The sequence below is a fragment of the Drosophila montana genome, unplaced genomic scaffold (genome assembly GCF_035044405.1).
Source record: "Drosophila montana isolate Dmon_TW-CO22-7 unplaced genomic scaffold, ASM3504440v1 contig_3468_1, whole genome shotgun sequence".
NCBI classification, from domain to species: Eukaryota; Metazoa; Arthropoda; class Insecta; order Diptera; family Drosophilidae; genus Drosophila; species Drosophila montana.
In genome coordinates, this window is record NW_026998349.1 from 740,223 (window position 1) to 767,594 (window position 27,372).

General features: G+C 42.2%; 3 protein-coding genes across 3 annotated transcripts; 1 reads left to right on the forward strand and 2 right to left on the reverse strand.

Annotated features, from left to right (window-relative positions):
- Positions 1-425: 425 nt before the first annotated feature.
- Positions 426-1,451, reverse strand: Tsp42A (Tetraspanin 42A). Its single transcript, XM_064691753.1, has one exon. It carries the CDS (start codon positions 1,355-1,357, stop codon positions 605-607), a length of 753 nt encoding a protein of 250 aa, XP_064547823.1. The 5' UTR covers positions 1,358-1,451; the 3' UTR covers positions 426-604.
- Positions 1,452-5,417: 3,966 nt separating this feature from the next.
- Positions 5,418-6,808, forward strand: LOC135434946 (odorant receptor 42a-like). The gene is made up of 3 exons (XM_064691760.1): positions 5,418-6,193; positions 6,260-6,617; positions 6,681-6,808. Exons 1-3 carry the CDS (start codon positions 5,418-5,420, stop codon positions 6,783-6,785), a joined length of 1,239 nt encoding a protein of 412 aa, XP_064547830.1. The 3' UTR covers positions 6,786-6,808.
- A 571-nt stretch (positions 6,809-7,379) lies between these two features.
- Positions 7,380-8,742, reverse strand: Or42b (Odorant receptor 42b). Its single transcript, XM_064691758.1, has 3 exons — positions 7,976-8,742; positions 7,558-7,918; positions 7,380-7,454 (listed from the first exon to the last, which is right to left on the reverse strand). Exons 1-3 carry the CDS (start codon positions 8,740-8,742, stop codon positions 7,380-7,382), a joined length of 1,203 nt encoding a protein of 400 aa, XP_064547828.1.
- Between the last annotated feature and the right edge of the window lie 18,630 nt (positions 8,743-27,372).

Consider the following 27,372-nt stretch of genomic DNA (forward strand, 5'->3'; position numbering starts at 1 on the left):
GAAAATACTCGTACTTGTATTTTTATAGCACTTACTGCCAGCAGTAGATGAGTCAGCTGCAGCAGCAGCAGCAGCAGTAGCAGCACTCCGTTCTGATGGCATTTAAAAGTTTCGAGTCTTTATGCCATAACAAGTCTATTAAAGTTCCTAATGGCCGTGTCAAATGAAGCGTTTACCGCGCACGGCATTCATCATACGCACCGTGGTGCCACATATTTGCCACGCAATGCGAAAGATCTTGATTACAAATGAATCTTAACTAAATCCCTTAACGAAACCATAATCGTTTGTTCAACTCGGCTGGCAGTCAATAAGCGCAGCTTAAATCGAAGCCATTAAAATGTATATATATATCGAGGGGCGCATTTTATTTTGAAAGCTAATTAAGTGCGTCCATTAGACGCGACGAGCGTAGAGGGGGGGGGGGGGTTGGCGGGGTCCAAGTACGATTAATGAGGCGCAACAAGCAGAGCAGAATGAGAGAGAGGGGCGTGGCAGAAACATTGAATTAAAGTTCAATTGGCCAAATCAAGGCCAAAGGTCGTTAATAAAGCAACTAATAGCGAGGCTCCTCTGAATTTCATATTGCAAATGCCGAGGCTTATTACACGAATCTGGGATGTAATTTCTTTAGCTCGACGCTTATTCGATTGGGCACCACCTCCTCGTCCTCCTCGTACTCGGAAGACTCCGACTCATACGGATCGTCGACAACTACCCCGCTCGTATAGTGTATAATCATGAATATCATGCCAATTATCTGAAATAAAAACAAGGCAATATTATCGCGTGCAATTTCCATTTCAATATTTTGTAAATAATCGTGAAACATATCCTGACAGCCCGTGCAAAATGGCAGCTCACAGCAGGCGGCCTTCGACCAGGTCCGATTCACGATTATATAATCGATCTGGCCATGCATGCCACAGCAATCGAATAGCGCCTCGATTGGCTCAATCTGATCTCTGTTCCACAGATCGTGCAGCATCATATTCGTAAAATATTGAAAATCGCTTCCATAGCGATACCGCGAGATCGCAATTGTGAGCATAAAAAGCAGATTCATAATGCACACAATTATATAGCCGGCAAACTTGAAGATTGTCGGCCGCTTGGACATGCGTATGCCCAGGATGGCGGTCAGCAGATAGACAGCCAGAGAGACGCCACGGATCAGGGAGACGCGCGTCGACAGACCCATCAGGCATATGGACATGTTCACGTGCTCCAGCTGGCGCCACAGCACATGATTGTACAGATCGACCAGAAAGATGACGCCCACGGCCAGCAACAAAATGTTGATCTCAATGACAAGGCCCGGCGATAAGGAGCAGCCCCAGCCCAGCAGATTGGCCATGTCCTATATTATATTATGCGGCTGGGCTGGCTGGCTGAAACGTGATGCAATGTTTATTTACTTTGAAGTCGAAAACGAGTTGCTTTTTGTGAAGTTGACCCCAAAGCCAACTGTTGATTTGAGCCCCCAACTCGGCTGGCAAATATCAACATTTCGCTGTGTCTCCTCCTCAGACTTGTTGCTGAGGTTTCAAGTGCAAATGAGTTTACTTTTTGGGGCAATAAAATGCGCCACCTGTTGCGCCCCGTTCCGCCCCCTTTCCGCCATGTCCGCCCTGTCAAGGCAGAAATGAAAAGAAAAACGAGAAGCAGCCGCAGCTAGAATAACAGCCAACTGAAATTAAATATTTGCGCATCAGCCAACTTGATGTTGATTGCTCATGAACACCGCGCCCAACCATCTCCCCCTCAGCTATACACGCCCCCGCCTTAAAGTCGAACAGTCGCGCCGCATTTGCCAGCAAGATACCCTGTATTCGTTTGGAAGTGGCGTCCTTTGTTGACACACTTAACACGCATATTTTACACAATTATTTTATGGTTTTCTGCACTCAAATTCAAGCTCTTGTTCCGTAAATAATTCAATTAAAGCCGCAGTTTTGAGCTGGCAACAAATATTTGTTAATTTTATTGCTGTCGCTTAATTGTCGCTTGTTAAAATCCATTGAAGGGCAAACTCTTTAAATACGCGCTGGCAAAATTGTCAACAAATGCTGATTATTATTTTTGTTATTAAAATTGTTGATTGTTGGTATTATTATTATTGTTTGGATTATTCTTATTATTTACATTAAATCTTTATAATTGATAATATTATTGTTAATTTTATTATTTTTATTATTATTATTATTATTATTATTATTGTTATTTTTATTATTATTATTATTATTATTATTATTTTTATTGTTATTATTATTAACATTATTATTATTACTATTATTATTATAATTATTATTATTATTATTATTATTATTATTATTATTATTATTATTATTATTATTATTATTATTATTATTATTATTATTATTATTATTATTATTATTATTATTATTATTATTATTATTATTATTATTATTATTATTATTATTATTATTATTATTATTATTATTATTATTATTATTATTATTATTATTATTATTATTATTATTATTATTATTATTATTATTATTATTATTATTATTATTATTATTATTGTTATCATTATCATTATCATTATCATTATTATTATTAGTATTTTTTAATTTATAATCTGATGTTCTCTTATTTTTTTTATTATTTTAATTCTGTTTTTTATCATTGTGAATGTTAATATTATGTTATAAATTATCCACTAAATTGTATTTAATTTCTTTTAAACATTTTTCAACTCTTAACGTCCGCAACTTCACCTTAAAAGCATTTGCTAGACTCTTTAAGTGGCGTAGCAATAATAAATCCCAATTCATGCCAGTGACAGGTGTAGTCCTTGATTGGGTCTACGGGTGTTCGATGGCAAATGAGGCCCAAACACGTATTGTCATTGGGCCCGGCAACGGACACAGCTGCGTTTTGTTCATTTAATTAAGAAACTGTGGCATATTCTGACCAAGCACCGAAAAGGTGTTAGACCTGAACGGCAAACTTTTTAATTAAGCACTTTAAATTCGAGAGCTGCAATTAAAGTTGCTAACAAGATGCTAGGATAATACGTTAAATTGGCCATTCACGCATTCGCCTCACTATCTGGTTGCGACTAGTCAGTCGCCCGCCATTCGTTGGCTAATTTAAAACATTTCAAGCTGAAAGCAACAACAAAATGGCCGCACCAACACTTCCGCTTGCCAAAATGTCAGCAGAGAAAACAATGAGCTTCGCTGCGGAAGGTGCGGCAACAGCGGAAGGAGCGAAAAGTCACTGAGCAAAGAGAATTATGCCATTCGGATATCTACCTTATAGCGGGGACCATTGCATTTAGGGAATTGTTGCATTCAAAGCATTTGGGGGCATACAAAAAGCGTCTTTAAGGGGCTGAGAGCACAGATTTTGTTTTGCCTGCGATTTCGTTTTTAAGCTTCTGCATATTTGACTGGCATTATTTTTTGTACCTTGAACCCATTGAAAATGGGTGAAATGGGTATAATGGTTTCTTCCAAATGCATGTGATAGGGAGAAGGAAACATCTATTCTTGATCAGCATCAATAGCCGAGTCGATCTAGCCATGTCCGTCTGTCTGTCTGTCCATCCGTCTGTCCGTATATGTGAACGCGTTGATTTCAGAAGCTATAGGAGAGAAAAGCTTTTAACGAAGGTGCTCCTAGTTTGCGCAGTACGAGTTTGGTTCCGATAGTCGATAGCTTCCCCATTTCCAAGTAATCGATACAAATCGATAGCGAAATCCTGTTATTTGAGCAAATCTCTTTGGTCTTATTAGCTAGAGTAGCCAAATTTGAGATGTAGATTCTAGAATAGTATACATAGATCAAGTAGATTTTATATTATATCTATCGCTGAATTCACACCTCCCCTCCGCCCTAGGGCAACCTGCATTTGGTGTTGATAGAAGAAGGTTCAGGGTATCCCCCAGTCGTGCATATGTATTATGTATTTAAATACCGTTATTAATACTGCAATCTTTATATATATATATATATATAAATACTCCATAGTACTGCATTTCATTATAAAATACTGCACATACTCGGTATCAGTTTTAATTAATTGAATTTAAATGTAATTAATCTGAAATTACTGCCCCGCAGCAATGCGTTAATTAATCTAAAGATGCGTTGTTAAAATATTTAAAACAAATAAAAAGCATACTTTAATTACGTGCATGTACTGCCAATGGCATTTTTAACCAAAACTGTTTGGCATTTATACTCTTTCCACAAAGAGTATACGTTTGCTAAAAAAAGCTTACTAAATTGGAAATTATTGTTAAAGTCTAACACAATTGAATGTGTTGTCTTATAGTATACTTTCATGCGTGTGAATAGCAGAGCTGTAAGCAGCAGTCCAAAGGCAGGTAGCTGGTTCAAACCTTAAAGCGAAGCACTTGCCAACACTTTGCAGCTGTGCTTTATAGAGTAGAACTTAATAATATTTATTTATATGCCTGCCTCATTTAATTGTTTATTAAGTAAGTCTAATGAATTAGACTAAAAACATAATTATTTCAAGTGTTATCAAAGCAGTTTAATTAGATACATTTAAATCTTGCTGGCTTGATGTTACTGTTTATTATTTTATCGCATTTTGTCGAAATGTATTTATTTTTTTAAATATAAAGTAAAAATTGTAAATAGTTCTTTTGCCCTTTAATAATTATAACTGGCCTGAGTGTCATGATCCGCTTTTAAGTTTGTTTTTGTTATTTCATAATTATGCAAGCCTATTATGCAATATTTTATGGCGCTGGGTGAGGGCATGCGAATTGAGTTGACAAGTACGCAAATTTTTGTTTGCCTTCGAATGTAAATATGTATTTTTATTTATTGCCATTTTTTGGTTTCATATCAATGTGTATTGCTTTTTATGCAATTAAATGGTTGGCATTGTTTAAATTTGAGCTTTGCCGCGTTCGACGTTGCTTAAAACATGTTTTAACGCGAATTTTTGTTGTTGTTGTTGTTGTTGCTGTTTCTACTTGCTGTTGTATTTAACTGTTATTTAATTGCAATATTGCAAAGGTGTATAAAATGCGCACACTAATTGAAAATTGCATTTTGTGGGCCCCGGGCCCAGCGGCCCGCTACTCATCAATTATTTATAGGATATTGTGAGCTTTAACACTTTGCCAAGAGTTACGTGACGAGCAGCCAGCCACAAAGACTGCGGACAATACGCTACGCAGTCCAGCTGCCAGCAGCCAAAGTTGGGCAGCGCCGCGGCAGTTCCTTGCAGCTGAACCCAAGATATGGGCTAATTGATTTAAAAGTGTTGGCCATGAATTTTGCACGGGGCCCAACCACATTGATGAGTTTATAATCATAGGATTCGCGCCCTGCTGGCCATATAAATAGCCCGGCTGGAGCAGGCTGCAGCCAGGCAGACCACAGTCAGTTAGAATAGTTGCTGCAACATGCGGCTGCAACGCATCTTTCCCAGCATGTACACGGCGCCGGACTCTGCGCCGGCTGAATCGCGCAAGGCGACGCTCTATTTGCTGCGCTGCATTTTTCTAATGGGCATACGGACGCCGCCTCGCAGATTCTTTGCCATCTATTGCGTGTGGTCGTTTGCACTGAATCTGAGCTCCACATTTTACCAGCCCATTGGCTTTCTGACCGGCTACATCAGTCATCTGTCTGAGTTCTCGCCGGGTGAGTTTCTCACCTCGTTGCAGGTGGCGTTCAATGCCTGGTCCTGCTCGGCCAAGGTGCTTATTGTCTGGTCGCTGGTCAAGCGTTTCGATGAGGCCAACGCCATACTCGATGAGCTGGACAAACGGCTGCTGGTGTCCAGCGAACGTGCCCGATCACATTTTGCTGCCGCCCGCAGCAATCGCATCTTCTTCATCTACATGACCGTCTATGTGGTGTATGCGACGAGCACAGCTGTCGTCGCTGCCATCATGGGTGTGCCCTCCTTTCAGAACTTTTATCCTTGGCTGGATTGGCGCGCCAGCAGCTGGCAGTTCTGGCTGCAGTCCGGCCTGGAATACTTTGCCATGTTGGGCGCCTGCTTTCAGGATGTCTGTGTGGATTGTTATCCCGTCAATTATATGCTGCCACTGCGCGCTCACATGGCCATCTTTAGGGAGCGGCTGCGTCAGCTGGGCAAGGATCCAGAGGAGAAGCCAGAGCAGCGCTACAAAAAACTCATCGATTGCATTAAGCATCACCAGGTGATCCTGAGGTGGGCCCAAGTGCTTTAATTTTCGTTTGCGACATTTTCACACTCATATTTCTGCACCCTTTGCAGCTATTGTGACGTGTTGCGTCCCCTTGTTGGTGGCACAATTTTTGTCCAGTTTTTGGTTGTGGGCATGGTGCTGGGCTTTACGATTATCAATATTGTGATGTTTGCCAATTTTGGGTCACGCATCGCGGCCTTATCCTTTATGTGCTGCATTATGCTGGAGACAACGCCCTTCTGCATACTCTGTAACTATCTAACGGATGACTGCTACCAGCTGGCGGATGCACTATTCGAATCCAATTGGATCGAACAGGATAGGTTTTATAAGCAAATAGTTCTACAGTTTTTGCAGACTCTACAGAAGCCCATTGTTTTCATGGCCGGCAACATATTCAGCATTTCTGTGGCCACAAATCTGACCGTAAGTTAACTTCACAAAAAAAGTGGGCTGATTCGAATGTTTTACCTGTTAACTTTTTTATAGGCCATGAAATTCTCGTTCTCTGTTTTTACGCTGGTCAAACAAATGAATATAGCTGAAAAGTTGGCAAAATCAACGAAATTTGAAAATGAAGCAGCGCCAATATAAAAATGTTTGCGAATTGGATCTTTAATGATTCATAAAGATCAGATTCTTGATAGCTTATTTAATTTTTGATTGTTTACACTAGTTTCATAAAAAGTAGGCGCTTACCAACACTGCTTAGTAAGAATAGCAGTTAAAAGTGCGCGTTTACCAACACTTCTAATTAAAAATAACAGTTAACCAACACTACTATTTAATAATAGCATGCAAGCATAGCAACATTCATAAATTTAACAACACAGAGTTTTGAAGAATGCGATAACCAACACTACTTTACTCTATAGTTGACAAAATTGTAGCTGCTTTGACCTATGTAATTGTCCATTTTATATCTACTCATATATGCTTCGATATGTCCTGATTTTAACTATGAAATACTCTGAAATTTGTGGTATTTTAAATAATGTACTTACCAACACTGCTACTAAGTAATTACAACACAGAGTTACTTTCAATAGATTCAACATACATGAGTTAATCAACACTACTAAGTGCATACAAAATAACTAAACTAGAGCAAATTGTTTGCATAACAGTTGTTAGAGTTGTGTATAACAGTTATATAAATAAATATTTCACCTGTCTGCAGCCAAAAACTTATTCGGTCTTAAATTTATCCGCAATATTCATTTGCTTCGTGATGGTTATGACCGAAAAGGCAAATTTAGCAACCTATTAAAGAGGAATAAATGGAAGAAGAAAAAAAATTATGCAAATAAATGGAAATATGAATGAATGTCGATGGCGATGCCATTGTCATTGGGGCATCACTTACGCTGATGTTGCTGCTCATTGATATCGGCAAGATGCCGCCGGCTATGAAAACGATGGGCTGCTGCACATTGTGTAGAAAATACAATAGGGTCGACTGGTATCGGGAGCCGGCATCTATCCAATTACTCTGAAATATGGCGTGCGCCAGGGCTTCGCAGTCGTCGATAATCAGATTGCAGAGGTAACAGAAGGGGAACGTCTGCAGCAACGTGGTGATGACAAACACGAACGAGGCAATAGCCGTCGGTATAGAGTCCGAGAAGAAGAACACATTGATCAGGGTGAGGCCGAGAACGAGGCCAATCAGCAGGAACTGGGTGAAAATGGTGCCCGAGATGACGGGACGAATGAGGGCGCAGTAACTGCCGAAGGGTGGGAGGTGTATATAATGAAGAGATTTGCTGACTTCAGCTTCTTACTCGAGTATCATCTTGTGATCTATGATGCACTTGATCAGCGCCTCGTAGTGCTCGTCCTCGGTCATGGTGTCGTCGGTGCGCAGCTTGCTTATGCGCTCCCTGAGTATGTCCAGGTGATTGCGCAGGAGGAGCGCGTAGATGATCGGATAGATATCTGACAGCTGATCCTGCAGCACGGCGCCCGACATGATTACATACTCGAGCGTCGAGACAATCCACAGATTTAGCGTGTTCTTGTGCCAGTCAATCAGGGGATTGTATATCTGCCAGGGCGGACGACCGCTCAGCACGGAGCTCAGATACGTGGAGCCCGCATAGACACAGTAGACAATTGTGTAGATGACAAACACAAGATTGCCGCGCGACACAACCAGATGGATTTTCTCGCGCTCCTCCAGCTTGGTGCAGCGCAGATCCAGTTTATCCAGCAAATCCTTGGCCTTGATCAGACGCGACAGCTTCGTGTAGGTGACGGCCACCTTCACCGAGGAGCCATACGCATTGATGCACACCTGCAGCGAGGTGAGAAACTGGCCCGGCGTGAACAGCTTGATCATTGTCATATAGCTGCCCAGAAAGCCCAGCGGCAAATAGATGGTCGACCACAAGAACGTATTCACGGTCCAGAACAGATACAAATAGCGCTGCGGCCCCGCCTTGGGCGGTTGCCAGCCAATGAACGTCATGGTCCGATACAAATAGATGCAGCCATCTCGGGAGCGCATCTGCTCCGTCAGCGGCGCCGGCTTGATCAGCTTGAAGAGCATCCTGTGTGGATTGGGCGATTGTGTGTCTGGCGAATGTGCTGGCCAGCCAGGACTCGCGGCTTATATAGCAGCCGATGGGCTGTCGCCATTTTGGGCAAGTTTTCAATTCAGTGGCAAAGTTTGTCAACAAGTTTTGAAGCCGTTCCGCGCTTTTGCTTTTAATTATTCACTTGCGAATTAATCGCTCTGCTCCCGTTATGTTTAATTAACAGAGCGAACGATGAGTGCAATTTGCGTGCCTGGCATATTTCCACATGTTGACTTTCCGGCCTGCATTAATGATGCGGCCCGCACACAAAGTCAACCAAGCAAATTGCACATACGCAGCGTGTGCCGTCTTTTTGTTTTTTTCTCTTTGGATATGCATCTAAATTGCGGCTAATAAGTTTTCAATTTAAGCTGCCGCCGCGCACCTTAAGTCATTTGCATGAGCGGCCCATACACTTGTGTTCGTTTGTATACTCTATTTGTGAAAGGGCAGAAGGACATATTGGTTGCGAGTGCTATGATTTATAGTTTTATCGGGCTGTCTGCATGCAAGAGCTGAGCTATGAAAACTAAATCTGTACTTGGACAGTTTTTAGCTTAAGTATTAAGCTATTTTAGCCACGCCCAACTATTTTATGTCTAAGAAAATTTGCTTTATTTATTAGGAAAAACTCCGAACTAAGTTCAAGGAACATTAAAAATTTCTAAAAAAAATAGCCACAGAATTAGGTAGTTAAAATTGATGAGTTTATATTCTGAGAAATTCTTGCTGGCAGTTCTTCCTCACGAGTGATCACTGCAAGCGCTTGTTGATGAGTTTTATCTTAAACAAGCGCTGCTTTCTTTGCATATAGAGTATTTGAAAGTCGTAATATTCTTACCATGTTTTTTCGCACCGCCCTCTTTGTTGGCATTAGCAGTCGATCTAATATGCACAACTTTGCTTGTGCTAGGGGGAATTGCTTGTCGACAACAACAACAACAACAACTAAAAGAATGTTTTCTTGTTTTAAAATGGTCGCTAATCGCAGCCAAGTTCAAGGCGCAGAAGTCGGCCTTCAAGTTCAATTGCAATTATTAAATTAGCTGACAAGATATTTTGCATAATCAGCTTTAAAGCTGCTCCCAGTGGCATTTGTTGTGCCCGCTTGTGTGTGTGTGTGTGTGTGTGCATCTTTGTATATCTGCTGCTTGACATTACAGTGGAGCTTTAATGAAAAATATGTTCGGTGAGTGTTATTAATATTCCTCAGAATGTCTGGCGTTTGACACATGTTTTGTTGTCGGTGTCGCTGTCGCCTTTGTTGTGCGTCTCCTACTGCGTCTCCTACAGCAACTGCTACTGCTACTGCTACTGCTACTGCTCCTTTTTCTGCTGCTGCTGCTGTGTCTCTGCTGTGCACAAGTTGACATTTTTTTTCATTACTTCAACGTTTCAATAGAAGCAACAGCAGCCAGCTGCCTGGCTACAAATAAGCGCATGTGTGTGTGTGTGCTGAGTGTGTGTGCTGTGTGTGTGCTTGCTGTGTTGTGTACAAAAGCAAGTGTGTTGTGTCCAAAGGCAGCGCGTGAAGTAAGGGCAAGGATAATCTTTTGTTTGCCATTGTACAGCTCACACTTGGATACTTTCAGCTGCAGGTAAGCAGCAGCAGCAGCAGCAGCAGCAGCAGCTGGCACCTGTTTTGGGGCACAACACATTTGTTTATTTACCCTGCCCCCAGCCAGAGGTGTGCTTCGCACTCATATGTTGGCTGACAGCGTGGCTTACGTGCCGACATCTTCCAGAATTTATGCAGCATAATAAAAGCCAGCAACTTGGATTGTTGGTCAGCCAATGTCTTCGACCACAAATTCCATTCAGAGTCGTATCAATTAAGCCATTTAATGTAGCGCACATGCCGCAGGCTACAACTTACAGGGAACTTACTCGAGCCTCGAGCTATGGTAGAACCACTTAAAAAGATGTCGCCGGTTCGCTCAACTAATTGCAGTCGGCGCGTGTCAGTCAGTCGGTTGTGCCTGCCTTTTATACTGGCTGCCAGGATTCGTGGTATGTGCATTTAATAACATCAGCGAGTCATTTATTATCGCTTGACGTATTTATTTTAATTAACGGAAATTAATGCCACAGTGCGCAGCTGTGCGAACATGTTTGCAGTTGCTTACACACACACACACTACCTCCACTGTCCCCTCTTCCCCCACAGATTCAGCTTGTAGCTCAGCTGGCTGCTGCTCCTGGCAAACACCTGACGACAGGCGCACACACGAACACTGCCTCCTAAAAGGATGCCACACACACAGAGAGTATATGTCGTTCAATGTATCTTGTTGAGATCCCAGCCACACACACACACACACGCACACACACACGCTCAGTCACACACTCAGACAGTAGTGTCAATCTGTTTTTGATATGCTGCAAATTAATGGAGTTAACAACGTGGTCTGCCAGCCTTCGACCTGGCTATAAAGGCACATGCATACTCGCATATATATGTCTGTATATAATACATCCAACTTGATTATATATTTGCTTAATTCATTTGACTGCACATTTTGTTTATCATTAGCAAATGTCTTACTTTTGCCAAGTACATCTATTTATATTTTATTATGTAATTTCGTGCGAGCAAAACTTTTCTGCAGCAGCAGCTGCATTAATTTTTAATTACTTAAACTATGCTATTAATACATACCATGAGCTTGGAAAAAGCCCAAAAGTTGCATTAGTTTTTAATTAATACAAAAAAATGCCATAAATTTGTAAAAACCCCAACAGTTCAAAATACTTTTATCAGCTGTTTGCGAACATGTAACTAGTTGGCTGCATTTTCATAAATCGTGTGTAGTACACGGACGCGCTAAGTTGCGAAAAGCTGATGCACCTATTTTTTTATTTATACCCTGCACTGATTACAATTGGGCATATCTGCAAATGCATGTTATTGGCAGTAGAAGAAGGTCTACTTGCTGCATAGCTGTGTTGGATTGTCTTCGCATATCATGTGCAGATCAAGTTTTATTCTTTTTTTGATGAGTATCGTCTGATTAGTCTAAGTTTAATATAAGTCTTCAATATGAGGAGTTCCTTTTACATATTTCTTAGTAATATTTTAACTAATTTTAATGACACTTAGCTTAAGCACTTCACTTACTCTCTCAGTCTCTCTCTCTCTCCCATCTAAACTGCCTTTCTATGCGATATTTGTGAAACGCCTTTCTATGCGATTTTCATGGTTCTAAGAATATTTTAGAATATTCAGAGCTAATTATATTTTTTTTAAGTAAAAATAACTTATTTTAATAAAACTCTGCGATTTTAATGGTTCTAAGTAAATCTAGTATATTAAGAGTTCAAGTTACTTTTATGTTGGTAGTACTTTCTCAGTTTTAATGACACTTTATTTAAACCCTTAACTAACTCGCTCAATCTCTGTCGCTCTTTGTCTCTTAAATAAGCCGCCTTTCTACGCGATTTTCATGGTTTTAAGTAAGTCTGGCGTATTAAGAGCTCAGTTTACTTTCTTTAAGTGATATATAAACTGATTTTAATGGCACTTCCCTTTTCATTACCTTTCACTTTCGCTAACAGTCTCCGATTTTCTTTCTCTCTTATCTGAACCGCCTTTCTATGCGATTTTCATGAACTTGAATAATGATTTTAAGTCCGTTTCTGTCCTGGGCCCAGCCAATTCCCTCGCTGAATATACTTAACTAAAGCGCACTTTTGTTTTATTATTGAGGTATGCTCGAAGTGCCAGCCAGGGCGCACTTTCTGCTGCAGCGAATTATTCAAAATCATGAGCGTGCAAATAAAAAAAGAAAGCAAGCATAATGCTAAAATAAAACGTTACATAACACTAAATTTATGTATGTGTGTGTGTAGCATAAATGCTTAGAATAATTTCGCAGCCAAGCATTAAATTAATTTTTGTATTTTTTCTGCTAAACGGAAAAAAAATAAAATAAAAATGGAAAAAAAAAATCATACAAAATGCACTTTGCTGAGCTGCTGCCCTGCGCTGTGGTCGTAAGTGTGTGTGTGTGTGTGTGTGTGTGTGTGTGTGAGTGCCGCAAATAAAATGATGATGAACGAAATTCCCCAAAGCAGCTGGCAACCCTGAAGTACACACAAGCACGCACACGCACACACACACATTCGTGTAGCTACAGCTGTGAGTGTAGCGCAGGGTCATAAATGCCATTATCATTTGTAAACATTGCGACAGCGAGTGGCCCAAATTGTTAACTTGGCTACAAGGTCGCGCTCATAAACATATGTATAAAAACGAGAACATCAAAAAATAAAACAAAACAAGTCACACACACATACACACACACACAACATTATGCTAGACAACACACAAAGTTTTAATTAATTTTTGTCTGTGTGCGCCACAAGTGCACGTATGCGTCTATTTTCCTTTCCGTTTGTATGTGTGTGTGTGTGTGTGTGTGCTTGTTACACACATACATATTTAGTGTAACAAAAAATGGCTTGACCCAAATGTAATCAGATAATTTGTTGTGCAGTGTCAATATTTGCACAGCCGCCGCGCTTATTTGAAGTTCATAACAATTTTGTAAGTTATTAAAGGCGCACACAAACAAATAAACACACACACACACACCTGTGCATGTGTGTGTAATGTGTATATAAGTGTGCACACCTCAGCCTGGCACAGATTTCGCCCCTGGGCGCTGCGCAAATATTGCATGCTTAGGCCGTAGGAGACGCCGAGGCTACTCGTAAATGTTGCCAAGCCAGTCAGTCTGTCAATCAGTTTGTCAGTCAATCAGTCACTCAATCAGCCAGCCAGTCAGTCAGCCAGTCAGTCAGTCGGTGGAGCCACAGGGAAAATGGCACAAAAGAGCAACAACCAAAATTGATTTAATAGGCCCTCATCAGCCAAGTCCATGTTTATAGTCCTGTCTGTTGTATATGCCCTTTAAATGCGAGCATGTGATATCTACATGAAAAGCATTTCAAATGCATTGTTCCGAGCTGTCAATAGATTTCTGCTTGTTTAACTAAGCACAGGGGGAGCGGGACTTTGGGGTCTGCACACAATGCCAACTCTGTGGCCATAAGTAATTGTTTAATCGTGTTAATTAACTGTTTTGTACACCAAACAAAACACATAAGTCTGCCAATATTATAACTGATCTGTTATTTGTATGCACTCGCCTTCGCCTCAAAACAGTTGGCAATATTTCCATTTAAAAGTCTTTGATTAATATACGATTCCATCTTTGTAACCTGAACATGTGATTGATTTTGTGCGGTTTATCGGAGCATGTGCATGATTATGTTTACAAGCGCAGCCTCTGGACTACAAATACGAATTTGTTTCTTTGAATACAAGCTCTATAATTAGACATATGTTATTAAATTTGAGGAAATAAATATTTAGCAGGCATAATTGTGTGCGTACTGCAATATTAGCACAATCAGCTCTAATTTGAAAACTATTTCTTGTTCCTTTCGCTGTTTGCGCACTTCAAACATTTTGTTTTCTAGTCAGCTGCAGCTTGTCTTCCAGCTAAGCCCCTTGTAAGGCCAATTGTTTGCATAAATATTGGCTTTAAATATTGGTTTTAAAGACAATCTCTTTTGGCTCTTAGTCAAAGTGTGCCAAAATCTAATCGCTTTCCTTGAGGTATGGCTTTTTGAGTTCGGTTTGTCGTCTTTATTAATGCTGCACTTAAGTTTCGAAACTGAGTTTTCTGTCCAAGAGACATATGCATATTTTATACAAATATTCATATTGTCAAAATGTCAAAATTTGTCTCTGTCGTAACTTTCTCAAAAGTTCAACTATTTCTATGCGGCTTAGCTTTTCTTTTATGGTTCTAACTCTTTTTTAGTTCTGCATTTAAGTTCGAATTCGTGTTGTTTAATATGCAGCTGATAATTGTAGCTAGATACATACCAATTCCTTATAGTTGGGGTCATAGGTCATAGCTCAATGTTTGCTAAAAAGTGACAATAAGTTTGCAAAAACTCAACCAATTTTTAGGCGGCTTAGTTTTTTTGACTGTTCTGTCAAATATCATGTTAAAGATGTACCCAAATTATGAATTTCCCTTGCGAATTATTCCCAAATATATTATATATATAAATATGTCTTATCGTTACATTTACATATATAGTCACGACTTTCACCATTTCACATATAAATCGAAATAAGATTTGCTTACAGATCTTGGATTGACATAAAACTTGAAATTTGAAAGGCATATGCATATTTGCTTTTTGAAATTTCTAAACTTCAGCTAATCTTTGATCTGCTGCCCGCATGGCCATAAATTTATTTCAATTAATGCACAAGTTTTTTGCATGAAATGTAATGAAAACAATCGAAAAAAAAGGTGAATATATAAAAGTACAGCTAGGCTGGGCTGGGCCAGGCGCGCCTAAGGGCTGACAGTTTGTTTCCTGTCCACTAACACGTTTGTACACAATTGCTTTCAGCAGTTTTTTGTTGCCGCTGCTGTTGCTGGGCTGGTAAAAAAGTAGGCAACATATTTCAATTGAAAAGAAAAACTACATTTCAGCTACAACAAAACATTACACTCCGATAGTGTCGAATGGGGTCTACAGCGTGGGCGTGGGCAGGCCAGGCTGCTCGACTGGGGAGGGGGGATGTGAGGGTGTGAGGGCTGCTTCTACAGGCAGACACGAAATCATTTCGAACGTGGCTGACGACAAAAGTTAAACGAGGTCAAAGTGTATGAATGCGATTCGAGCATATTGACCGTTGACTGAATGGCTGGCAAACATGCGAGCCAACAATCGCACAGTAACAAAAAACAAAAAACCTGTAGAAAAAACCAAAAGCTGTGCCAGCTCAGTATCTGTATCTCCCTCTTCCCCTCTCTCTCTCTGTGTGTGTGTGTGTGTGTGATTTGTATCTGTGCATTTGTTTGTGTTTGATTGGCTGTTTGCATTATTTATTGAGCAGCCGACGCTGATTAAATTTCAATAAAATTCCGTTAAATGAAAATGCATTTTGAGTGACTGGCAAATTGGCAGGCACATTATCAGCAGCCACGCCCCCATCCCCGTTGCCATGCACCTAATGATGTCCGCTTGTGTTGCAAGTTTCCTTCTCATCTTTGTTTTTTTTTTTTAATACATTTTTGTGCGTCTTTTGCAATCGCCGCAGCTTCCTTTTTACTGACTACTTCGCTGCGGTTGCCAGCCGCCAAAGCGCTCATGCAAAAGCAATTTCCTGAAGTTTTTACCCAACTACACACACACACACTCGCACGCACACGTACACACACACACACACGTACAGGCACAGGCAGCGCGCGACCTCAGTCGCAAACGCATTGGCCAACTTGTGTGGCACGCTGCCTGCACGACACTCGACGGCATTCGAAAACCAATACGACTGCGATTATGCGGCTCTGCGTGCGTGTGTGTGTCTCTGTGTGTGTGTGTGTGTGTCTGATGTGCGCGCACACTCAAACTTACAAATTGCGCGCTGTAAGTAAGAAATCATTGAGGTTGGTCGCCACACTAATGGAAAACGACAAGCGGCATGTGGGCAAACGTTTTGCAGCCACCCCTCCCCTCTCCTACCCTCCCCCTCGCCATGGCTCTTATGACCGGCTCTACACTTTCTCTGCGGTTGCAATCTCCTTTAGTTTTGCGTAGCCCCTTCGACCCGGCGTCGTGCCACGCACGTAGCCGGATGTTGCCCGAGCGATAGTTGTCGTTGTCGTTGTCAGCTCTGTGGGTTGCGGCGGGCGTTTGCCTCATGTTGCTGAGGGGGGCGGGGGGTGGGGGTGAGGGGTTTGCTCTGCTGCATTGCAAGTTTACTTCACGTTTGGGCCCGGTCACCGCAAAAGTTTAGCTGCTAGTTGCGGCTCCTTCCCCCGCGCGGTGCGTGCCGCTGCGTGCCGCTGGCTGCCTGCCTGCCACAGCCGCATTACAGGATCAATTTCTTTTGAGCACTGATTTGCCGTCGAGGGTCTGTCCAGGGTCGAGGGGTTGCCAAGCCAACAACCGCTGCGGTTTGGCTGCTCCGAATGCTGTCATTAATGTCCGCCTTCAATTGTGCGTAGGTCCTTGCTGCTGCCAGCTGCCAGCGACTCCTTGTTGCTGCTGCTGCTGATGTTGCTGCTGTTGCAGTCAGGCTGTCTAGCTGCTTGGCTTAATTAAATGGGTAACGCAATAAGCACGTGACATTAGCTAAGTAAACGCAATTTGAAATTCTGACACACTTAACAAAGTATTTGGCTAGCTTAAGAGCGCGTTAAGAGCATTAGGCTTTCTCTTAAAACTGTCGCGCTCTTGCGCTGCGCACTGGAAGTTCTGTTTGTCAGCTGTCAAATGAAAACGAAAACGTAAACGCATAACTGACCTGCAAATCCTGGAAAGGCACAGAGAGTCTTTCGCTTACTCTCTCGCTCTCTCAATGCGCATGTCCGGCTGCTCAGCGACTTTCCAGCTGTCAGACAGACACGAAGACTAGACGCTGCCGCTGCCGCTTGGCTTGGGCCACACATAAAACACGGGCGTGCACCGTCGTCCTTTGTCGTTGTCGTTGTCGTTGTCCTGCCTCGTTGTCCTGCCTCGTTAGCCGTGGCCAGAGTGTCCTTTTCAGTTCACTTCGCATACTCGTCGTAAGCTGTACACGTTACGGCAGCCACGCACGCAGCCCCAAAAGCTTAAGGAAACGCACAGCAATCAAATATCAAGCAGCAGCAGCAGCAACAACAACTGCAGCAACAAACAGCAGGAGCAGAAATAAAAGCGAGTCCTTGCCATTGCCGGCGGCAAATATACGTATGAGATTTTATTTTTGGCAGGCGCAACAACAAAATTTCGAAAGAGCCGCCAAAAGTTCAAAACAACAAAAATAGAAGTAAAAAAAACGCGGCGCGCGTGTTTCTGTGCGTTTGTGTGTGCGTGTGACGCATATCCTTGTTTATCCTTGAAAACGTGAAAAATTACTGTGCAAGTGAAAGGCAGCAACAAGGCGTTAAATACGCTCTGTCTGTGTGTGTGTGCCACACGCAGCAGCTTAAAATGTTGCACAGCAAATTGTCAGCGCAACTGTGAACGCAACTAAAAAGTTGGCACCAGCAACAAAAATACAACAACAGAAAAGAATCGTATAAAAAAAAAAAAGTGAAAGTGCCAGGCACCGGAAACGGAAGCAGCAGCAGCAGCCGGGGAAACGAACGAACCAGAAGCGGCAACTGCCATGTGCTGCAGCTGCATTGTTGCATTCTGTTAGCACTTTGACCCAAATCGCGCGAGTGTGTGTATGAGTGTGTGAGCGTGTGTGTAAAATGCATGACCGATAAGCGCAGGTGTCAATGCCGTGTGACAAAGTTGCCGCGTGAACAGCAGATAAAAGTCGCGCTAAGCAGGCGAACATACAAAAAGGAAGAGTAGCAAAATAAAAGTAATCGCAGCAAAACGTGTCCACACGCATAAAAGTCTAAAAGGATCTGCTACGCAGATAAACACAAATCTGTCGCGTGTGTCTCTGTCTCTCTATCTGTGTGTGTGTGTCTCTATCGGTGTCTCTATCTGTGTCCCCGCTTGAGAGTGCATTTCAACTGCCGCAGCAGCTGCCACATTTACAGCCGCAGGAGTCAGCAGCCAGCAGTCAGCAGTTGGCAGTCAGTTAGCAACGGCTTCTCACGTGTGAGTTTTTGTCACCTGTAAAATGTATGACTTTTACTTTTACCTTAGCTCTGCCCCATCTCGCCCCACTCCTGCTCAGCTGCTCAGCCACGGATTTGAAAGTTTGACATTTAGTTAGTTTATGGCCAGCGGCAAACGCAGTGCTATGCGGCCTGTCACTGCTGCAAATATACATATTTTCCCCGCCCGAATCTCCATATCGCGCCGTATTCCCCATTTGCCTTTTCACATTTTACGGCATTTGTACATTTACGGCCACATAAATACGTGAGTTTATATATGACAGCATATGCGCTGGCGGCAAGTTTAACATATCGTTTATTATCATTTATTTTGATGGCCAGTTGAAAATTATATGCGCCACATCTGAAGCCGAGTAAATAGCATAGAAAATGTTAACGCTCATCTATAGAGACTTAAATCGTATTTGTATTTGTACTTAGATCAAGCTTCCTCATTTAAGTTGTTATGCAGAGTTTTATTCTCTTTATACAGTCTCATTTGATATTTTCTTATTTATCTGCATCGCGAATATCCCTTCTGGTAAAATCGGTTAAATATAAGTTTTTCTTCGAATTAATTTTCTTGATTTTTAGCTATATTACATTATTTTTATTTGTGTTTATTTTATTTTAAAATATGCTGTGCTCTTCAGACTTTGTAAAGTTGTTAATGTTGAATTAGAACTTAATTATTTTACAACTTATACTTATATAGACATATTAATTGTCAGATTTAAACTATAAATTTATATATATGTATATTACCAGAAGAAATAACCCGGCGTCACCTGGGTGATGTAAAAATAGTTGAAAATGCAAGTTCTTCTTCAACCGTTTGTGTAGTTTACATTTCGAATTATTATTGCTTAAGGCCATTTATTTTCATTCCCAAATTATATTTTCCTATTTTTCTTGTTTAAGCGAACAAATTTAATAGCATAATATAACATTTTTAAATGGGATTCGACTCAGTTACCTTTCGCTTGTCAGTTCGACGCTCAAGCGCTTAGATTTTCAAACAGAAATTCCATATTGTTTATTTGCCCAGCCAGCGGCAATAGCAGAGTCAATTAAGTCAACTCCTTCAGCCGGTCCGCTCCTTAATTTTAAGCCAAATGCAGCTTTATATTGCAATAACAATCAAGGCTCAGTTGTTGTGTCTAAATACTGCACGCAGTCAAGAGCTAAAAAATGCAAGAAGGAATTTAAAGAAAGAATTCCTTGAGCCTCTCTGAGTTTTATGCCAAACACAGCGAGAATTCATTTAAAATTATTAATAAGAAATAAAGCTCAGTTTTTGAGTCTGAATATAGTCCGCAGTCGAGAGCTGAAAGAGAGAGAAAGAATTTAAAATGATGGCACATAAGTCCTGAATGTCCTGACTACCGAATTGAAGGGCCTCTCTACTTGTTTGCAGCCCCAAGATTTTTTATCACACGTCGTCTGGGTTACCAGCCCATTTAAATATATAAGATTTGGTATATGTTTATGCCAATTTAATTGCAAATGTATCTCATTAATTTTGATGGGCTTAAACGGCTAAATACGTTTAATAATATAATTTATGCACGATTTGAACTCGTAAATGTACCCAAGAAATTGGTTCAATTTGAACGAATTTCCGTTGCTTAAAATTCTGAAAATGAAGTAAGTTTCCCTTAAGTTAATCAAAATCGGCAACGTTTGCTTTGCCGTCTGATTATTTGGTGTGGAACGTGCCATAAACAAGGCCAATGCGATTATTGGCAACTTAACGCAAAAACAGTCGCACGACTAAGCGCTAGTTAGGGGCGTGGCTGGGGCAGCGAGAGGGGAAGAGTGTGTGATGGTATGCCAGCAATATCTACGGCGGCGGCGGCTTCTTAATGAAATGACATAATGAAAACACGGGAAAATTGCTAGGAAAAGCCAAATATTTGCGCAGGGCCTTTGGAGACACGACGCTAATGGCGAAAGTCGCTCCAGAATACGTGAGACATCAGCGGTCGCTGTCTGTCTATGTGTGTGAGTGTGTGTGCGAGTGTGTGGGCGTGCATGTGTGTGCTGCGTGTGTGCCCTGAGAGTTGAATATGACAAGGTGGCGCTGCGGCTGAAAGCAATTAAATATATTTCCGCTTCGATGTCAAAATTAATGTGCATTTGATATTTAAAAGCGCGCACGCACACGCACACACACACGCCCACGCACAACATAGCGAGGGGCACACGCACAAAGCGGGGCGTGGCGCGGCGCGGCGCGGCGCGGCTGACTTGACAAGATGCCTGGCTATGTCAACGGCTGGCTCGACTGTCAGGCATTTAGCGTGCCCATTTTAACAGCAACCTTTCGACGTCAATGACAACTCAGCTACCTGGAGGATATACGTTAACATGCTAAATATGGCGACGCCTTTGGGCCAAGTTGTCAGTTGTTGTTGTCGCTGTTGCCGTTGTTGTTGTCGATGTTGTTGATGTTGTTGTTGTTGTTGTTGCTGCTGTCTGGACGTTGACACAAATTTCAGTTGGCAGCGAGCGCTGTGTTCCACAGGGCGCACATGTAATTGCTAATGAGTAAAGGCGCCCGATGGGGCGTATACGCAATATGCGTTATACATATATTACGCATACGCCACGTTGCGCATAAAGTCAAAATGTCAACTCCTGGGCTGGCTGGCTGCTGGGCAAATATATATTTTAAAAGGCGGGTGTACTGTAAAAAGCAAACAGCAGCACTTTTTGCCACAGCCTCAGATTGAGATTGTTGTCTTGATTTGATTGTGTGTGCGTGTGCGTGTGTTGGTCCTGTCTAGTTATTTATGCAAAATATCTACAAGCATAATAACAATGGCAAATAAAAAGCAAACAATATTTAAATAAAGGATTATGAAGACAGGACAGCCAAGTTGGCCTGCAGCGGCAAGCACAAGAAAAACATCAAAATGGAAAACTTGACTCTGTCCGCCTGTGTGTGTGAGTGTGTGTGTGTGTGTGTGTGCGCACTTGGCTGACTGCCTGACAGGACTCTGGGATATAGCTATATCATAGCTGCTGCGTAGACTGGCTGGCAGCCTGCTGCGTTCCGTCTGCCTATGTCGCCGCATATTTTATTGTCTCTCTCGTTCACTCAGCTTTTGTTTTCCTTTCTTTTTTTAAATTCATTTTTATTCATTAGACTATGTCCCGCTTATTGCACGATGATGTCATGTTAACAAACGCGACTCGACTTGTCCCGGCCCGATACACTGTTCGCACGTACAACCAGTTATTATGCTAAGCATATGTGTGCGGACTCTGAGATCTGTCCGCGCCGACACTGGCCCAGACATGGAAATTTTCCCCATATCGTTTTTTATTTTTTTAGCAGCTGCTCTGCGCTCTGCGCCTGCATCCATTTCTATTTCATATGCATAGCTTTTTTGGCGTCTGTTGTCGCCTTTTGTTGTGATTGCCAACTTTTAATTTCCATTTATTTTGGCCGACTTTCGGCCCAGCTGTTGCCCCGGGCTTATCTGCTGCTCTGCATTGAACCCCTGCACTTGCCCCCACGGTGGCACAGCTATTGTTGCATTGTTGCATTCTCTGCATTGCCTGCAGCCTGGCTTTGGTCTGGCCCGTCCTGCCTGTCCTGCCTGTGGGCTGCTGCCCGCATTGTGCAGGCTCTTCGGTTAGATATTTATCGCAGCCTCTTGAATGCTTTTCCATTTGATTGGCTGCTGTGCGCTTCATTTCTCACTACCCTTTAACTGGGCGTATTACAATATTGTCTCGATATTTGCGACTTTTAGATTTGCCATACAAAAACTCAATTGAAAATTTAGTTTTGTTAAGCTGTGAAAACAAAGTTTGCACAGTCTTAAATATTATGAGTTTCTTTCGGGCTCTTAACAATTACACAAAATTATTTTTAATAAACATCCCACATCCTATATAATATATATCTTCAGCTTGGAAATATAGAGAGCTTTTTTTTAGTCAAAATTATATATATTTCTATCTGAACTGATATGATTTCATAGCTAACGTCTAGCCTATGTTAGAGTATATGCTATTCGGCGCAGTTGCTCTTCTTATTCCGAATGCTATCGAGCGTAAAATTTGAAAGTTAGCATTTAACATTGAAGTGAAGTTTGCCCAGCGTAAATCATTTGATTTTATATGCCGGGCATAAATGTAGCTGCCCGCTGGTAATAAGGGGCGTATACTTAATGCGCAACGCACTTGCCATTTAGCCGAGCAGCGTAAGAAAATGTTAAGCAAATTTACACAGTCTGCAAATGGAAGCGAGGGGTGAGGGGCAGAGAGAAAGGGAGAGAGAGCTTGTAGTAATTTTAATGACTGTGCCGTATTTTGGCCTGAAACGAAATGAATTTCAACTATGGGCCATAAACATTTATAGAATAATGAGCTAATTAAATTTACAACGCGTTTTGAGTGCGCTTAACAAATTAAGCGTCTAATGACGACTTTGCATAATCAAAGACGAAGACGCGCAACGCACACACTAAAAGGCAGATACTTATGAGCGTAAGCCTAGATACACAGATATCAAAGGCAGATACAGATACATTTTGCTCAAAAGCTCAACTGGGTTAAGGTACATAAGGATCTACAGTTGTAGCTGCAAATAAAAAAAGAGATAATTTTATGGATGAAGATACATTAAGAAATAAATATTCAGCAAATGAATAATGCAATAGATAAAGATACATTTACAGAGAGATGTAGATACAGATCTGTATGCAGCTTCAGATCTGTAAGCAGATAAAGATACAGCTACAGATAAAGATACAGATATATATACAGGTGCAGATACAGTTGCAGATACAGATGCAGACACAGAGATTGTGAAAGAGATGTATAAGATACAAATACAAATACAGATGCAGATGGATATGCAGATACAGATCTGTAGACAGATGCAGACACAGAAGTAGGTGCAGATATAGATACGGATACAGATATAGATACAGATACAGCTGCAGATACAAATAAAGATACAGTTACAGGTAGAGATTTAAATGCATTTATGCCTTATCTTGTAGATACAGACACACATATATTCATAGATATGGATGATACCTTATCTTAGACTCTCAAATAGAGTGAATAATAAATAGCTACATATAAATATACTATTTTAGTTGTAGATACACATTCAGCCAGAGCTAGCGTTAAAGCTATCTAGATACAGAGAGCAGCTGACATCCAATTAATGTGGGTTTCACCTTGTTAACTGGCCAACAATATGATAACATCTGCCTAACCCCCGCCAAGTGCGGCGCATGTGCAGCAGGTAATCAATCAAGCTCAGGTGAGGCACAGATCGCAAAGGTCGCCAGAGGTTGCGGCTTCTGTTATTGTAATCCATTTAACGTTATGCAAGCCAGTTTGACAAACGTATTTTGTTTTCGAATTGTGCTTAATTATTGAATATCAACTAATTATGTTAAGAGCCAAGCGCCAAGAGCTGAGCGCCGAGAGCCGAGCACCAAACGCTGAGAGTATCCTGTCGAGGGCTACTGATTTATTTGGCTTATAACAAGTGGCAAGGGGAGGTTACGGGGAGAGGTGCGGGTGCAGATACAGTCTGTACATGTGTTTGTGTCTGTTATACCTTGAAATCCGAACATTCTATTAGCACAAAATGAATTATTAATAAGTGTGTCAATGCGGTCCGACTAACAAGGTGTGCGTGTATGTGTGCGTGTGTGGGCCAAAGGACTTAACCGTTAAAGGGGGCGTATACGCAATATACGTAATATATGTGCGTGTGTCTGTGTGAGTGTGTGTGTGTGTGCGCAAAGTCATTAAAAGCTGTGACAGACATGAAAATAGAAACAACAGGGCAACTTTGGAGCTTACCTTTAACACACACACACACGCTCACGCACACACACTCACGCACAGAGAGGCACAGTAAAACCTTAGGCTTTGTTTATTTAGGCGGCATTTACGTGGCTTGCGGCTGGTGTCGAGCTTTGCGCTTAAGCAGAAAATCATTAGTTAAAATACGCAAATATCTCTAACGTTTTTATTAGCCGAGCAAAAAGTAATTGCCCACAATTAGGGCTTAAATTGTATGGTCATAGAGCGGCAGTGCATTGTTCTAGGCACACAAACCATATACACACACTCACACACATACACACACACTCACACACACCACACACATATTGTGCGGGCCGCATGGGTTCCCTGGGGATTAAGCAAAGCGTGAATACGTTTTTGCTTGCTCGTTAACTAAGAATTACCCCATGTATACACACACACTCACACACACACACACACACACAAACGAGGTCCAGCTAAGGGCAATTGTCACCACGCTCTTCCCCTCGCAACCAACGCTGCACATAACCACCACGTACGCCGGAACGTCGACGGTAAAATGGACGGGCGCAGAGGAGGTGCTACAGGCTCTTGCGCGGATACAGCCAAATAAAGCCCCAGGACCTGACGGGATCCCGACAAAAGCTCTGAAGCTAATAGTGGCCAAGCAACCAGCAGTCTATGCAGCGCTATTTAATAAGTGCATGGAGGATCGCCGCTTTCCTACAAGGTGGAAACGCCAGAGACTGGTGTTGCTCCCAAAAGGCGACAAGCCACCAGAGGACCCGTCCGCATACAGGCCACTGTGCATGCTCGACGTGGTTGGCAAACTGTTCGAGCGCATCATATGCAACAGACTGCAAGACGAACTAGAAGAACGGCAAGGGCTATCTGAGTACCAGTTTGGATTCCGGAAAAAGCGCAGCACTGCCCAAGCTATCAGCCATGTTGTGGGCATCGCCACACAAGCCATCGAGGGGTCCCGATGGCGGAATGGTAGCAAAAAATACTGCCTCATTACGACCCTGGACGTAAAGAACGCGTTCAATGCAGCCAGCTGGATGAGTATCATACGCGCGCTTCAGGGACTCCAGATATCCGAGTACCTGATAAGCCTGATTACGGACTATTTCTCCAATCGTGTGCTCTTGTATGACACCGCCGCAGGACAGCGGCAGCACACCATAACTGGCGGCGTTCCACAAGGATCAGTCCTGGGACCTACACTATGGAACGTGATGTACGACGCAGTTCTCCGTTTGAACATCCCTGCAGGCACTCACATCATTGGCTTTGCGGACGACATTGCGGTGGTTACGGTCAGCAAGGAGCTGCCGGCTGTGGAGGAGAAAACAAACACCGCTATCCGACAGGTGGTGAACTGGCTCGCGTCCAATGGCTTAACACTGGCTGCCCACAAGACGGAGGCAGTACTGGTCAGCAGCCGTAAGGTAGTGGAGACAGCCACAATACGCGTCGACAACTGTCCCATACACTCGAAGCCAGCCATCAGATACGTGGGAGTAATGCTGGACCATCGGCTTACGTTCAAGCACCACCTGGAGTTCGTCGGGGGAAAGGCGGCGAAAGCCGCGAATGCAATAGCCAGGATGATGGCTAATAATGCGGGCCCGCGGCAGAAGAGCAGGTGGTTGATAGCAAGTGTGGTCAGGTCAATCATACTGTATGCAGCAAAAGTCTGGGCGCCGGCACTGAGGATACCAGCGTACGGCCGAAGCAGCAAGGCTGCATACCGCAGGTGCGCGCTACGATGTATCAGCTCTTACCGTACTGTCTCCGAGGATGCAGCACTAGTACTGGCCGGAATGATCCCACTAGATCTCCTGGCAATGGAGACGAGGAGCAACAGCCCCCAAACTGTAAGGCGGGCTGAAACCATGGAAGAATGGCAGGCGAGGTGGAGAACTACCACCAATGGCAGCTGGACACGATCGCTGATCCCGGACATACGGCCTTGGGTGAGTAGGAAGCACGGTCAGACCGACTTCTACCTGACTCAATTACTGACGGGACACGGGTGCTTTAAATCCTATCTATATAGGTTTAAACACGAGACGGACCCGTTCTGCACACACTGTGCGCGGGCCCCAGAAGACGCTGAACATGTCTTTTTCGTCTGTCCAAGATTCTCTGCTGAACGGGAAGAGCTTAGTCAAATTATTGGGAGACCTTTTATAGTCAACGACTTACTAGATATCCTACTAAGCTCGCAAAACAATTGGATTGCTATTAGCACCACAGCGGCAGTGATAATCAAATCCTTGCGTCGCGCTGAACGACAGCGCAATCGTCAATCATAGATGAGAATCTAGCTGAGGCTTTCATGCCATCTCCCCCTCGTGAAGTGATACCCATCGGTGGTGCCATGAGGGGATACGGAGAGTAGGTGGGTTTTTAGTGGGTGCAAGTCCCACACTTTTCGGCTTTTAATGCTTTTCCCTCCTATACAAAAAAAAAAAAAAAAAACACACACACACACACACACACTTCTGCTTCCTCTTTTCGTTGTTGTTTCTTTTTTTTGTGCTTCTTGTCTCTGCATTTGGTTTACTTTGTATTTTTATTGAAACCATTTTTGCCAAAGCAGAACAAACGAGAGACACAACTCAAATTGTCTCCTTTCGCAGCTCTTAGCTGGCTTTTCCATCTATTTCTCGCTGCTTTTCTTTTTTTTTGTTTGGTCAACATTGTATTTTCCTATTGTTGTCTAACATTGCTTTACATACAAATGCGCCGCTGGATTTTTGTTTGCAGCGTCCAGTTCACTGGAGCATGTGCTTATAAAGCTGTCTATAAATATGGTATATATATCTATATATATATAAAAGATATAAATGTATATAAGTCTGTGCCATGTGCGCTCTGATTGACACTGATTTTGTTTTGGCATTTTGGTAATATTGTTACGCCAATGCGCACACACATAAAGCGCTCACAGACACACACACATACATATATATAAGCTACATAGCTGATCATTATAGTATAGCTTATAGCCTTGCTGCTTATTCGTGCGTATTTGCGTTTTGTGTGCTAGTTTTTTGCTTTGCATAGAATACAACAACAACAAAGACAACAACGACTAGCAAATGCGAATTTTACGCATTTAATTTTGAATTTTCAATTGATATTTACGCT